Below are 15,673 nucleotides of genomic sequence, written 5' to 3' on the forward strand. Positions count from 1 at the left end.
AAGAAACTTAGAAAAGAACTGGCCCAACTATGATTGAGGTAGGGCTTGTGTATTAATAGATATGGGGCTCTTTCATAAAAATATTTTGTACAGAATGAATATTTCTAATTGTGTAAGAGTGCCACATCCCCAAACTTGTGGGCTACAGAGAAACCAAAGCATTTGACAAGTCAAGGACTTGTCCAAGTGTATAGAGCTAACTGGGAGGCGAGTCAAGATAAAAATAAGTGGTTCCTCTGGTTTTGAATGAACCGCCCCCTTTCGACTATCAGAGGGTGGATCTTTTTAGACCTACAGCACAGAGAGACCTTGCTTCCACCTGGGGTGTTTGGTTACTTTCATGCTTAAGAGCCTGGTAGGATAAAAAGGGACTGACTGGCTATGCCAAAAGGATCAGCGTATTCTTCAGACAACTACTTTCCTGGGGCAGCTGTTCAAAGAATTTTAATAGTCAATCTTAACCAATATGATAGATCAGTATTTGTTTAATTTTCAAAGTTGAGAAAGAAGTCTAAAGAGAACCCTGTCCTCCCAACTTGAGTCTTACTAGAGATGACAGGATGGCTTCCTCAACTGTGGGCCTTCTGTCAGCCATCTTAGATTCTACCACAAAGAGCTGCTCACTGCAGAATACACCATCAGGGAAAGGGGAAACAGGGCATTTTTCCTGCCTGTGTGTGTGTGTGTGTGTGGGGGGGATGCAAAACTAAACCTTCTTTAACATCCCTTCTATAATTTATTCCCGATTTATATAATTTTCATCTAAACTGGCATTCAAGAGAAGTGTTAGCAATACTTGAAATAGGATTTAAGCACAATTTTATCTTCTAATTTAAAATTCATCTTTAAAGTCTGATAGGAGAAAATCCAAACTCTAGAGAAATCGGCTCCTCCCCTGAGAACCATTCCTTCTATCTATAGCCCTCCTCCTAAAAGCAGAAGCTCGGCAAGTGTGTCAAGGGTGCCCAAACTGTGACTTGTTCTCTAGCACATGCAGTCTTACTAGGAAACATAGCATTAACTGCACAAAGTCTAAACAGCCTAGAAAGACTTGGCTAGTGAGTGTGTTTAAAAGAGAAATCAGAAAATGAAAAATAGCCCTAACTAGTTTTTTTTCTATTCATCTCTAAGGTCATCCCAAGGACTCTCAGAACTCAGGTTTTGAGACCCTCTACAGTTACTTCACTTTCAGCTGGAGGCTGGTGTTGGGGGCTGTTGAAAGACGAGGAGTGGGGAGGGAACATAATAGAGCCTGTGGTGGTGTGCAAAACACATCCACCAAGTACTGGCTGTGTGCAGAGCAGGGTGCTATGGTTGAGACAGACAGAAAGAAACATAAAGCAGGGGTTTTCCGCTTTTGGAGATGCTTAGAGCCGAACAGAAATTGTTTCCTGTTTCAACAGCGTGGAAATTGGGAAGCAGGGGCTAAGGTGAGTATTTGCTGGGGTAGCCGGTTAGCTCAGTTGGTTAGAGTGCAGTGCTCATAACACCGAAGTTGCTCATAACATCACATGGGCCATGGAGCTGCGCCCTCCACAACTAGATTGAAACAACTACTTGACTTGGAGCTGATGGGTCCTGGAAAACTGTTCCCCAATAAAAAAAATATTGAAAACAAAAATTGTTAACGTACAGAATACTATACATTAAAACCCTATGCGGCTTTCTCTTTATTCCCCAAGAAATAAGATGCCGTGGCTGGTGGGAAGGAAAAGGGAGTTGAGGAGGGGCAGAAATGTCCTGACTTGAGGTATCCCTCAGCATAGTGATCACCAGTGAATCATTCTCTACCAAAATTCAAGATTGGGAAACTTGGGGTAGGCATTCCAGGGTCTGGTCTTGACTGTGGGAGGCCACTTAACAGAAGAGACATCCTCCCTCTTCTATTCTACCTTTTCTATGGGAAAAGTATAAAAGACCCTCATTAAGTGCCCTTTCAGGCAATTACAAAGCATTTCCAGGCCCTCTGCTGAAAAGTGTTTATGTAAGCTGAAGTCCTCCTCAGCACCTCTGGAGAAGCACAAATATCAGCATCCCCTTACACAGCTGATATCTAGGGTTACCTCCGGAGAGGTTTCAAACTCTCTCACAAAAGGAAAATCTGCCCAGGCCTGTTCTTTTTTTAATAGGGAAAGACCAATTTACAGCAAGAGAACTATTTCAGAAAAACTCCCTACAGCAAAACACAAATGCAAACAGCCTCATTTTGACTGTGAGGATGAGGAGTAGGGACATGGAAGAGCTCTTTTAAAATCCTTAAGGAATTTACACTGAATTGAGTTTTGTTTTGCTTTTTAACTGACTGCCCTTTTTATGCCTATCATAGCACACTGGTCTGGCCCACCCAGTCCTTGGGGGGAGGGGAGGGTGTATCTGTAAGACATTAGCTGTTCATCAGAAGAACCTTTAGGGCACACGCTACTGAGGAGAGTGAACCCCTAGGACCTGGTCTCCTTCTCAGGTGAGGAGGCCACTGTGGTTTTGGGGCTGGGTTCTTTTTGGTGTTTCCCAGGATGTTTATCTGAAGAAGCAAGGCATTTGAGGGTACTCATTGGAAGGGCTGCAGCTATAGTGAGGCTCCCCCATAGCTGACATAACAGGACCAGTCTGGGAAGTGTCCTGTTAAAACGACATGTATCCAACCACAGTGGGAAATTAAATAGGAGAGAGGCCAAGGAGTAGAGAAATTACAGCTTGTCACTCCCATGTTAAAATGTAAGCCTAACCAAGAAATATCTGCGTTGTGACAGGCAAGCACCCATTCTTTAGGCCTGTAGTAAAGACCAGAGCTTGCAGTAGAAGAGCAGGCAGGAATCTTCAGTGGGAAACTAAAGCCACAGCCCCATGGGAAGCAGGAGATAAAAGGGTAATATCCTCAGATCAAGTCTCAACACCTCTCTTCTCCAGGGAAGCTAAGCCATCCTCTCCTATTATCACTCCCTTTAGACAGCTACAGTCTAAAATGGGAGACCAAAAAAGGGTGGCCGATTCATTGGTCAGGCCATCAGCCTGGCAGTTGGAGGGTTAAAGTCAGCACTTAAAAGAAAACTCAAACCCCATTAAGCCCAGGCTAGGAGAACAGGGAGCAACAGGGAAGCCAAAGGAAACTAATTTTGGAGGTTCTCCAAGCTGCCAATCACAAGCATATTTCTAACAGTCCCAGTGTTGTTTGAGTTGGTTGTTTTTCCACAGGCTGCACAATGGGGTCTGGTTATTCATTGAAAAAGTCTGCAAGGGAGCCCCGCCCTCCATTCACAACCAATTTGGAATGCTCCATTCAGCAAGTGGGGGATTCTGCAGCTCAGCTAGCTGGGGCAGGCGGAGCAGAGCCCAGCTGTCGCTGCAGGGAGGCTTGCTCACTCAGCGAGCTGTGTTTATGTAAGAAATTCAGACACTGCAGGCGCCTGCCTGCTCTGCACCCTCCCTAAGATTCAGATGGCCAAGGCTCTGGCTGAAATTTGCAAGGGTGTGCAAGTCTGCTCAAAGTGAGGTCGGCAAGTGCCCTCTGGCAAAAGGGGAAAGGCAAAACAAAACTATCTTGTGCTGTCCTGTTCAGAATCCGACTGTAGCCACCAGCTGAGAGAAACAGGCTTTGGTGGTATTTCTCCTGCCCCAGGGGTGAGCTGGTTTGCATTAGAGTATAGCTCTCTCTGGAAGCTGGTCTTTCCAGACTCCTTGATTTCCCATTCATTGTCAATAGCTACTTCGGGGGGCCACCTGGCTTCCTCCCTAAGGGAGAGGGTCTCTGGAGGCACTACAGGATTCTCTGGCTGCAGAGGGGCAGGGGGCAAGCTACCTATTATGAATGGTTTCCAAGTTCCTTTTCCTGGCTCCTATCTGGAGGCTTATAATTCCCTCTGAATGCTCAGGAGACATCAAAAGGGGAAGAGCAGTGGAGCTCTGGGGTTGGAGAGTGAAATCTACTCCAAGGACAACACAAAGTACAAGGCTAAAAACTGGTTTGGTTTCTTAGAGATTTTTTTTTGAACCTTCAATCATCACCCGGAGAGAGATCTGATGCAGCCCGTATGACAACCGGAGTTTATTTCAAGGAAAAGCACACTTCTTTATGAAAATCAAATTCAGGAAATAAATTTTAGCTCATGGGTTGTTTCCTCTTTTTCATAACATATTTGGTTATTTTCAAATGTCTTATGTTTACCTCGTCTCCCAGCTGCCCCCACCCCTAGTTATCGTACAGGATGACCTGGGAAGGTTTCTCTGAGGCCTTGCTGCCCACAGAATCTAGTCCGATGCTTTGGACTGTTCTGCACATCGTTCTCAAACTCCTGGCCTTTTAAAAGCTAGAACTCACCCAGCTCCCTGGGATCCTGCACCCTCTGCCTTAACTTTTCCGATGATGCTTCCTCCTTTTAGGCAGGGAAGCCTCCTTTATTTGCTATGCAGGGTCCTTTTAACTCAGAGAGAAGAGTTAGTCCGTTGTCATCTACCTGCCAAGCCCAAAGGTGTGCTTACATTATGGCTACACGCGCGTGCACGCACACACACACACACACACACACACACACGCCCACTTGCATACATACTAGAGACCTACTATTTTGCCTCTCATTTAAGCTGAGCCTCTTACAGAAATGGGACTATGATAGAAACTGATGACCAAAACCTCTGGTATATGAGCTTGATGAGTTCACAAAATGAATTTTTTAAAAAGCAACCTAATCCAGTACTGGCAACAGCATCCCTGGCACTTGGCCAAGAGCTGGAAGCTGCAACATGACAAGACTCTGAGCTCCCTGGATTCCAAGTGAAGAAGCACTGTGTGCCAGGGCACAGATGGGGCCCAAGTGCCTCAAGGGCAGCCATGCGCCCGCCTGAGAGGGGCTGTTGGCCTCTGAGCCTGGATGTACTTTACCACCATAAAAAAACCGAGAAACATGTGGAGGGGACTAGTCTCTTGGTAGAAAATCACAGACCCCACCAAACCCCACCACCAGTAACAGTTTTCTGGGACTGAAATTAAAACAATGATACTACTAGATGTTAGAAATGGTAGATAGTACACATTCTCAGATTTATCATGCTGCTCATGTCTTAATCTTGTAAAAGTGAGGAGTGATGAAAAACAGGGGATAGATGGTAATTTCTTGATTGATGCCAGGATTGATTACCTCTGGAATCTACCTAAGTGATCCACGAGGCCGACCCAAATGTAATTCCTTATCCCAAGTCTTTCTTGCAAAGGCCTGGAAAGGTTACCAGGTTTTATTAGAGGACTAAGAGGCAGAGAAAAATCCATTGTTTTTAATAAGCCTAACTGAATTAAAGCTAGATGAAAACAGATTTTGTGTAAACATATGGCTCTTCTAGGTAAATGGGGACTCCAGGTCTTGGTTTTGTATGAATCTGGGCCTAAGGACCTGGGAGGCAATCAAAACAGGAAGGATTTCAAATCATTTAGCACCCTGTTCGTGGTCAAGTAGTGGGCTAGCTAACAAAGACTTTGAAAGCAGCACTGTCAACCTGGAGTCAAATCATCTCTCCCCTCCACATTTTCCTTCAGCTTTCTTCTGCACTCTTTCTTCTCCCTACCTTCCCAACTACTGGCTCTAGAAAAGGAAAAAGTAATAGCCTTGACACCTTCAAGCCTCTATTTTCAAATGCCTACTGTTTTCTATCTTACCTTCCATCACAAAAAGACTTTAGGGATGATCCTTTCAAATAGAAATGGCCTAAGACTACAGAGCAAGTAAACCTAGAATTTTGCTATTTCACCTCTGGGTCCAAAACGATGTGTCCTCCCCAAAAGGAAGGCACTGCCCTCTACTGTATTAACCTCATACAGAGTAAAAAAGAAAAAATCCAACTGAATAATCTCATATTGAAACAGGATTAAGTTCAATGTGTCTTAGGCTCAAGGGCTATCATAACAGTTAATCCTATTTCCCCGGCCATCCTATTGCAATGTATTTATGAAAAGTCAATTTCATCAGTTAATTAGCCAGTCCTTAGAAAATGACTAGTAATTCCTCCAGTCCAGCCATTCTTTTGGAAACACACATTTAAAAAGAACACTTCAAGGGGAAAATAAGGTCATTTGGATTTTAAAACAATTTCTCTAAATTATAAACAATTCTCTAAATTATATTTGGTATGGAAGCCATGGTTTTAAAGTAAGATTTTATCATGCCTTCTTTCCAGCTATATAATAAAATAACTAAAATACTTTAGTTATTTGAGATGCTGATGGGAAACATTCACAATATCACAACTGAAACGAATAATATTAAAAAAAACAATGAATATCTACATTAAAAAACTATAAATGTTAAAATCTAGTAATACTATTAAGTACCCAAGCACTCACTTCAGAAAAATGAATGTAATCTCTCACCTCCCACCCCAAATCTAAGCATTTTGAGATCTAGTCTTATCCGTGGTTTTGATTTGTAGTTAATTCTGTGAAAATGTGTAGTAAACATGTGTACACATCTATCTACTGACCCAGATTCCCTGGCTTGGTAGCTTTGTGTTAATACACATATTTAGCTACTTACACATGTAGATAGATATGCACACATACACACATTTATTTATAATATACAAGATATATAACATACTTTTATATATCTGTACACACGCAGGTGTCTTCTAGAAAATGCCAGTTTTATAATTTTTGTTTTATCATTTCTCTTCGAAATTCTAGATGGAAAAAGTCATAGCACCAAGATATTTACTAAGGTTTCCAGGATCATGGAAAGAAGAGAACTGAAGTTTTGGACTGGGCGGAAAGCAGTCTCCCTAAGGCTCTCCTGAAGGCCATCTTCACGTATATGAACTAATAAGGGAGAGCCTTGGGCACACCTGAACATGCTACTACCCTGTGGCTCTCTGCAGCTTTGTGAGAGCCTCTTTAAGGATCTTATTTAATATTTTTTCCCCCTTATTTCACCTAACCTCTCCCATTTGTCCCAACCACTATTTAGCTTCTCCAGCTATTCGGACCTTATATTACCCATTCTGTAAAATGAAGCAGTGGGTAAGACTCTCTCTGTAAGGGACCTCCAGCTCAAACAACATGAGATTTTCAGGGTAACTTCTCAGGACCAAGGGACAGTGGCGGGGAGCGGGGGGACGGACGGACGACAACAACGACACTGGCAGAACCCCCATAGTCTAGAGTTGCATTTGAATTCCCTTGAATTTGACCTTTAAAGGTTTCCAGATGGGGGATACTTTACTAATGTCTGTATTTGTGAGGTAAGGTGAAATCTATACAGCTAAAAGTAAGCTGGGTGTTTATATAAAACTTACAAGAACAATGACTTCATTTATTCAAATCATACTTATGGATGGATGCCTATGGGTAGGAGCCCAAATCTGGAACACTTACAAAATATAATCTCTTTAGAAGTTGACCTTATAGTGCTTACTGAAAACAGTATGCCATAATCTTCAAAACTGACAATCTAAAATAAAAACAATTACCCACAATACTTAATATTCCTTTTTCTCATATACACACACGCTCACTCACACACGCTTGCTCTCACACATATATGATGGAAAATTAATCAAATCAGCATTAACAGGAAAGGTAGGCTATTACCGGTGGCAGGCCACAGAAGAATATTTGTTAAATGCTTCTGCTACTGTAGGGGAAAGATTTGCTTTACCAGGCAAGTGCAAATTTGTTTTAGAGTTCATTGATTGGTCGATTCAAACCAACTCGTAAGGTCTCATTAAATCTAAATAAGTTTCTCCCCTTCCCCTGGAATCTCATGGGCTCTTCCAGAAGGCAACAGGACTAGAAGCTCATCCTTAACCCTGTGAGATGAGCTCAGAGAAGAGTTGGCCCAGCTCTGGGCTCTGTTGGCTCCCATGAATCTCCACTGTCAATTTCAACTGCAGTCAAACCAGTCACACATAACAACAGCAAGGACAGATGGATGAAGGATACACCATCCGACATTTGTGTTTTCCCCTAACCTCTAAGGCAAGCTGATCTGTTTGAATATATCCTTCTCAAAGCTCCATCTCCAGAAGCAAGAGTCAGAGAGGGGGAAAGAATTATTAAAATAGTTTTTGAGGCTATTCAACCATCGGTTTTATCCTTAAAAGACAGAAAATCTCAACCTTAAGAAGTTAAAGCAAAAAGTAAACAAAGTAAAAAATACAGCACGCTTGGTGAGCACAATCGTCGTCTCCCAAAGCACCTCCATTTTAGGTATGGCAATTTAATTAAAGAATATAGCACGTTCTATTCGCTGAGCAGGAATTATTTCTAAGGAGCCAAAACACATTTATTGATTCCTTCACTTTAGCCTATTCCTGCAGATAAATCTCTCTCCAAATATAAATCCTGTTTGCTGACATCTTTCTTTAAAGAACATACCTCTGCTTCAGCACATGAAATCAATTTGAATGCAGTCATCTCATCTCCCTTTTAACTCTTTTGGGTTACAGAGAAACAAACAAAAGTGTCATAAAAGCATTTCAAAGAACCTCTGCCAAGAAAGCCACCTCCCAAACAGACTGCAGTTTATGCTGCTCTGAGCAGGAACTGGAAAGGCTGGGGCCAACTGTCAACACAGAAGACAGTGGGATTACAAATCCTGTCTTTTATTTTATACACACACACACACACACACACACACACACACACACACACACTCACACGCGCGCGCGCACACACTTTGGGTTATCTTTATTTAGCCTTTCAGTGGCACGCTTCCCAATCACTTGAAAGTAATCAAAGGGCAAAAATTAACATTCATTTACTTTTCCTATAGAAAACAGCAAGCTGTGACAAAGCTAAGAACCATACATCTGTGGTTACACTTTATTCTCATTTAAAGTTTCATGGCATTGTACCTTGAATATGAGACCTATCATTAAAGAATGTTTAGCTGGTACCTCTGATCTTTCATTTAATGATTTAGAACACCCAGCTTTTATTGAGAACCAAAGAGATCCTCTTTTCTAGTGGCATTTACACACACACACACACACACACACACACACACACACACACACGAGATAAAACAAAGCTGGGAAGAATTTGCTGGTACAAAATGAGAAATCGAATCCTTGCCTGGCTCAGGTGCTTGCTATTATAAACTATGACTAAGAGACATGAATTTCTCTATGATGCAACTCTCAAGAGAGGCAGCATTTTCTCCAGGCCTCTCTTAAACCTGCTCATTCGCCAGTGACTAATGCTCTCTAGAGCTGCCCTGTGCTACTCAAATTTCATCAGCCAGCTTTGTCCTTGATAGCTCTGCCTGGACCACAAAAGCTCCCCAAGCCTGTTGAGGACAGCTCTGAAAGATCAGTGCAAAGCTAACCATGCCCCTGGCTAGCTCAGAGAGCTATCTTTTGAGCTTTCTACTGCATTTGTCATCTCACTGTTTGATAGGAGCACTTAATGACCACTTTTTAAAGTTTTTACTCTTCTCTGAATGATAAAAGTCCTGAAAAACATGATACTCTGGTTTCTCTACGGATCGTATAAATCTTTTGCCTTTTACTGAAAACTACATGGAAAATAGGAGTACATCAGTCACTCCGTGACCACCCGTTGTAAACTCAGAAGTAAAAACAAAATTGACAACATGCTGGGTGAAGCCACAATTAACTGGAATCTTCCATTAACTATTTTCTGCACCTTTAAGAGAAAAAAAAATGTCAGGCTCATGATTTGCATCATGAACTTAATTTATAAAACAAACAAAAAACACTGTAAGATGATGTCTGGTTAATGGATGTTTGGCCCAACATCTTACACATAATGTCAATTAATTCATAATTTTGAGCTTGAAGCCTTGCAATATCCTTCGGAAAAATAAATTTAGGATTAAATTATGTTCAGCAAATCTTACCTGCAATAGAGTTAAAGCACTTTTGAAAATCATTTCAATAAGGAATGAAACAAATGTTTTGGGGGTTAACTTTGAATTCTGAAATGAAATGAAATGCATTCCACTGTCCAAATATGCTGCCTACAGCTGAGAAGAGCGATCTAGACATGGGTGATCCAGGATCAAGCAATTTCAGAACAACTGAGCCACCGCCGGCAAGGTACTTACAGTTATCAGACTGAAAATCTGGGACAAACTGTTCATCATCAGGAACTTGTGCTGGAAAAGAGATTTTTATTTTAGACCTTTAAGTTTTACTAAAAAGCACAGTAAAATGTTTTATATGGAAAATAGGACAGCGAAGAAACTTGCCTTCAGCTAACCAAGCCTCTTGAAGTTGACTGAGATCCTGAAACAACTCTAGAATTGAAAACAGAAGACACCAGAATAAGAATTCCTCTGCTAAGGAGAGGGTCTATGTGCTGCTTTCCCTGGGAGCCATTCGAGAAAGCCACAACGCAGAGGGGAAAGCTTCACTACCTTCAGAATCATGAGCCAGATCTGTGTCCAAAAACTTCCTTTTTCTGTCAATCACAGGCCGCCCTCTACATTCCTCTGATCGAGATTTCTGAAAGAAGCCGACAGAAAGTGAAGACTCAACTTTAATAAAGGAGCCCAAAGGGGGTGGTACCACTAAGGAGAAGATAGAAATTTTAAGAGGGAGGACAAAACAAACCAAAAGCCATAAACTTACCCCTGGGATCATAAAAGGGACTTGCTGATCATAAAACCCATCCATGGTGCTTCCAACGTCTCTAATATCACTTTGAAAGGTTTCAGCATTGAGTAATTTCTGGGGGGAAAGGGGTCCTCCTGTAATATGAATTTGGGAGATTTTTAACAGAGGGGGATAAAAGAGAAAGAAAGTAATTTTATACTGCTTTCTTTAGGGCCTGCGCAAATCACTTTTCCTTGAGGTACTTAAAGCCCACTCAAGGTATGCATAAGCCTTACAGACTAATGCTGGGGCTTAAGGGCATCAAAGGTCCACAGTGTACTTGATGCCAAATACATTTACCTACTCATCCTTTCTCCTCTCTCTCTCTCTCTCTCTCTCTTTCTCTCCATCATCATCATCAAGTGTATAGATTTGCTACCATCTATTAAAAATAAAAGGGCCTTATTTTCATCATGAAAGGGTGATTTCAAGATTCGACTCTCCAGGGCACTTGCAGTGTTAGGGTTTTTTTTTTTAGAGATAATTTAATTTTGACAGTACAGTGACAGGAAGTAGAGAAACTGGGTTTAAGCATTCCAAATTATTAGCTATTAAGAATCTGACATACATAGTGTTTCTAAAAGTATTTTGTAGGTCAGTGGTAAAATACTATATATAGTTCCAGGAGTATACCGATCAGAGGTATACTCGTCTTCACACAACTCTATCAAAACTTAAACCTTCTGTCTAAACAGGTGTCATGTTTGTAATGTCACAAATAATCTCCATGGCAACTTACAGTGATATCTGTGACACCTCCAACTTCTACAAGAATAGCATAGCTATGAAAAATAATGGATAAAGGAAACTAAACTCCACTGCACACATTTTAAATGCATCTCTACCACAGATCTTTTATTAAAAAGCACTAAAAGCAAAAAGATCCATGAAAAGAAATTCAGTTTGTTTCTTATTGTGGTCAATTTCCCCCCAAGCATGTCAAAAAATAAAACTGAACTTATTTCAGTACTGTCAAGTCTTGGGGCTGGGAAGAGAGGTTGGGGGTCAAAATGGAGAGGAGGGCGCTTTTTCTAATTTGGGAGGAATAAAGTAATAATTTGAGGAAGGTAACATCTTCCTGAATACTTTTGTTTTATTCTCCAAATAAAAACGCAGTTAAGTCAACAAAATGGGGAAAACAATTTCACTCACCCCAGCTCTAAGCAATGCAAAATGCTTAAAGATAATTCTTTTAACTGGTATGCAAATTTTAAATAGAGAACTTTTTCTCAGTGGGCAATTCCATCCAATTTGTTTTTCACACAGTGTGGAGCATATCAAATTTTCCTAAGCGAGCAGGATGCAAGGAAACCCTTCACGGCCAGCCTCCTCTCAGCACTTTGGCCCAAGTAATTAGATATTTTCAAAGTCAAAGAGAAAAGAGGGAGAGAAGCAAAACTGCACACAATTCATAACTTCCTAGAAAAACACTCCCGTTAGTCTGGAGTGTTGCCTGTCTTCCAAATATCGCTAAAACGTTCAGAATAAAGCTTACTCAAATGTCACCAACCCCATATACAAAACCTGAGAATCACCAACACTGAGCTGAGGGGCATGAAAACGAGTCTTTCGTAGCTTTCAAAAACCTACTCGATTAAATCGTGGCCTTAGAAATTCTGTAAACATCTATTGGGGGAAGGGGACAACAGCTAGGAGATAGGAGGGGGAGCTATTTTCAGTCTCATGATGAAATACGTTGCAAAATACTTCACCATGAAAAGCAAAAATACTTTTTTAATTAAATAAAAGAAGCTGCCATAAGCGAACCCAAGAGGCACTAAGGATCTTTTAAAGCAGCCCTCAGAGTTCAAGGGCTAGAAAAATTGTGTTCAAAGTATAATTTTTTTTAAGCCTGAAGGCGAAGGCTCGAGTTCATCCAGGAGTTTAAGCCACTTCCTTTGTGCCCGCCCCCCACCTCCCGGTGCCCCCAGGAAAACTTTAACGCGGCGCAGCGGCGCGACGGAGGCCCCTCCCCCGCGGCGCACAGCGGGCCTGGTTTTATGAATGGGAGAGCGAACCGCGGCCGCCACATCAGGTAAAGGCTGTAACTGGATCCCTCGCGCTGGGCCCCATTCAGAAAACAAGACACACTTCCACCCAATTCCCAGCCTTCCCCATTCATGAAAACTCCTTCAAATGCGCCCCCGCCCCCACTCCCAACGCAAGCCCAGCCTCCGACGCAGGCCCCTCACCCCAGGGTTTTAGGAAGAAAGCTCAATGCTTCATTCAGGAAAAGGGAAAGGGAAAAAAAAAAAAAAGCCGCAGGGAGCAGCGAGCCAGCGAAAGAAACCCGCTTCATTCATAAAATCACCCACATTCATAAAAACGAGCTGCGGCGCCAGGCGCTACCAACCGCCCCCAATTCCTCCCCCTTAAAAAACCTCCAAACATCTCTCCTTGGCACCGCTCCTCAACCAGGAGTTCGGCTCTCCCTAGAGGTTCCCTCTCCTCAGAAAATGCGGTCAGATCCCTAATCCAGCGGGAGGCTCCAGCATCTCTCCAACCACCCTCCGCACCCATTTCCCCCCCACCATCCCCAGGCCGCTGTTCTTATGCTCCCCGATTTCTCGAGAATCGCCGTGCAGCCCGATGCTCTCAGTCTGCTGGGGATGGGAGTGGAAGGATTGAGTGTCCACTTTCCACAACCTGAAACTTGCAAGGCCTGCAGAAGTTCCCGGCCGACCCCCAACCCTGCGGGCTGCACATGCCTATGTCACTTAACCCCTCCTGCCGCTCTGGGGGCCGCACCTCTCAAATATTCCCCCTAAGCTGCTTTTGGTCCCCTTTTCCCCAAAGCAGAGCTCCACCAACCGTCTTTTCTCGCGAGCCTCCAAGTCCCCTCGGGGCTCTTAGATCTCCAGAGACTACATTCTTGCAACTCCGCGCCCCCCTTTTCCACCCGGGAGCCCCGCACCTCGCGCTCCTGCGCGCCTCCTCCGCGACGTGCGGAAACCCGCTCTCCGCGCGCTCCGGAACCGTTAGCCGCCCCCGCGCGACGCCTCCCAGGAACCGAACCGGACCGGGCCACCGGAGGAGGGAGCGGTCAGTCCCGGGGGGTTCAGCCCAAATAGAAGGTGCATCCCGATCTGGTGATGCTGAATCAGCCCGTGAACTCTCGGGCCGGTCGGACCCGTTCCTGGACACCTCCCTCCATACCCTCCTTGCCCACTCGACGACCCCCTCACCCGAGGCGGTGGCTCTCCTCCGCTGGCAGCGGCCCCGGGCGCAGGCGCGCTCACGCACGCGCGCACCGGGCCTGGGCGCCTAAGCAAAAGGCTGGGCCGAACCGCTCTGGGGACACTGAACCGCTCCGCGCACCAGCCGCTGGACTCTGCACCGCAGCTGCCAACCAGGCTGGAGCGCTGGCCCGGCCCCCGGCGGCCTGCTGCTCTGCCTGCCGCCATTGGCCTACGGCCCTAGCCTAGACGCGTTCCCATTGGCCCTAGGCCGCTTCTGCGGCTGTCCATCACCTCTTGTTTACCTGCCTGCGGACAAATCCAGCCAAGCCGCCCCATCAACTCCGATTCCCATTGGTTATTGGCGCGTCCCTTCCCACCCCTCAAGGGTCTGTTTTACATAATTTATGCACCGGGGGCCATTGGCCAATCAGCACAGGCTTGTTTATGTAATGAATGTAAGGACGTTTTTCATTCATAAAAAACGCGACCTGAGGGGGAAAGCTTAGCTGAGTCAGTGAAGCACTTAAAGGGGCCGAGGCTCCGAGGAGCTACGTTTATTTCCCTCCTTCAGCTCTCCCAACTTTTCACCAAGGCACGGTATTTTCCTCTTCCCCATTCACCCCACTTCTCCCACTAGCAATGCCACCGCCAGGATTGGGCTGCTGGGCGCCGGAGGGTCACAGCTGCAGCACCAAGCAAAGTTATCATTTTAGAATTCAGGCGAGAGGAATTCGTCATTCCACCCAGAGAAACTCGCTGACCGACCTGGGCGTTCGGCCCACAGAAACACAGAAAACGGAAACCGAGCCCTCTAATCTTAGTTACCTTTAAGAGAGGCCTTAGTTTCCTTTAACCAGGTTTCCAGTGGGGAAGAATAAGCAGTATCTTCCTTTAAAATCTGAGCTCTCAAACAGATTTTAGTTACTATTTTATACTGACAAGGTTTAGGCCGAACCAAATTCCGTTTTATCCCCATGTTTAATTGCAGTTTATGACCTCTGCCAGAGTGGGTTTTGGACCCGAGATAGAGAGGGTCGGCGCTCAAAGAAATCCTCTCTGGGGACGGCACCAACCAGTCAGTCCACCGACCTAGAAATATAAATCCCTCCGAAACGGGCTTGCAAAGTTAGACCGCCTGCCTACCCCCCAAGCTGCTTGTTTTCCATTTAAGTGTTGAATGCAAGATGGTGCATTTGCGAATTAGATCCCGTGCAGCTGGGAACGACGAGAAGCTATTCTGCTTGCCAAACGATCGGGCACTAACTGCAATTGCTGAGATTCTTAACAGGATGTTCCAGGAAACAAATAAATAAGCAATCCTCACCCATCTCCTCTCCCTGCACCCCCTCCTGTGAAGGCCGAGGGGAGGCTCTCTGCCGTCTCCGGAGATGCTGGGGCTTGTGAGGGAGCTCTGTTCTGCTGGCGTGCCCTGCCATTCACCCAGTGTACCAGCGGTGTGGAGGAAAGACGCCAAATGTTATAAGAGAGATCCTAGTAAAGGGGACCTACGGGTAGGGAACGGGGAGGCTGCTCCCCAACCCTATTGTAGGGAATGCAGAATGCAGTGTTGATTTTTAGGGAAAAAAGATTTTTTAAGTAAAAATTTGCCCACCTTCTTTTCTGCTGTCACTTGTGTATCTTCAACAGAGCTAGCAGGCACTTAGTCTGTAGTTTATACCCCAAGAAATGTGGGAGTTCAGCTAAGGAACCCCGAGTACCCTTATTGAGTCCTGGGCCCAGCACTGACTGACCATGCATAGCTATTGACTTGATGAGAGATGGGTGGGCATGAGTTGATGAGTGAGAAAGTGCTCTTCCCTTTTAACAAGCAATTCTGTGATATTTAATTTCCTAGTAGAGCATTTTGCTATCTCCCCCCCCCCCCCCCCCCCCCC

At 44.4% G+C, this 15,673-nt stretch overlaps 1 protein-coding gene across 4 annotated transcripts in view; it reads right to left on the reverse strand.

The window, feature by feature from the left end:
* The window catches only part of ETV5 (ETS variant transcription factor 5), a 60,345-nt gene extending 45,224 nt beyond the window's left edge, over positions 1-15,121 (reverse strand). Inside the window, exons 1-5 of one of the 4 annotated variants that reach the window (XM_019623808.1) lie at positions 15,103-15,121; positions 10,576-10,694; positions 10,362-10,449; positions 10,194-10,241; positions 10,050-10,100 (exon numbers count right to left, since the gene is read on the reverse strand). In XM_019623808.1, the coding sequence (XP_019479353.1) occupies positions 10,050-10,100; positions 10,194-10,241; positions 10,362-10,449; positions 10,576-10,694; positions 15,103-15,106 (310 nt within the window). In that variant the 5' untranslated portion in view covers positions 15,107-15,121. Of the gene's footprint in view, positions 1-10,049; positions 10,101-10,193; positions 10,242-10,361; positions 10,450-10,575; positions 10,695-13,410; positions 13,487-13,513; positions 13,597-13,784; positions 13,955-15,102 lie in introns of those variants that run through there. The other 3 variants (XM_019623817.1, XM_019623831.1, XM_019623823.1) reach the window with 3 other exon arrangements.
* Between the last annotated feature and the right edge of the window lie 552 nt (positions 15,122-15,673).

This window comes from Hipposideros armiger, unplaced genomic scaffold (assembly GCF_001890085.2).
Source record: "Hipposideros armiger isolate ML-2016 unplaced genomic scaffold, ASM189008v1 scaffold_14, whole genome shotgun sequence".
NCBI classification, from domain to species: Eukaryota; Metazoa; Chordata; class Mammalia; order Chiroptera; family Hipposideridae; genus Hipposideros; species Hipposideros armiger.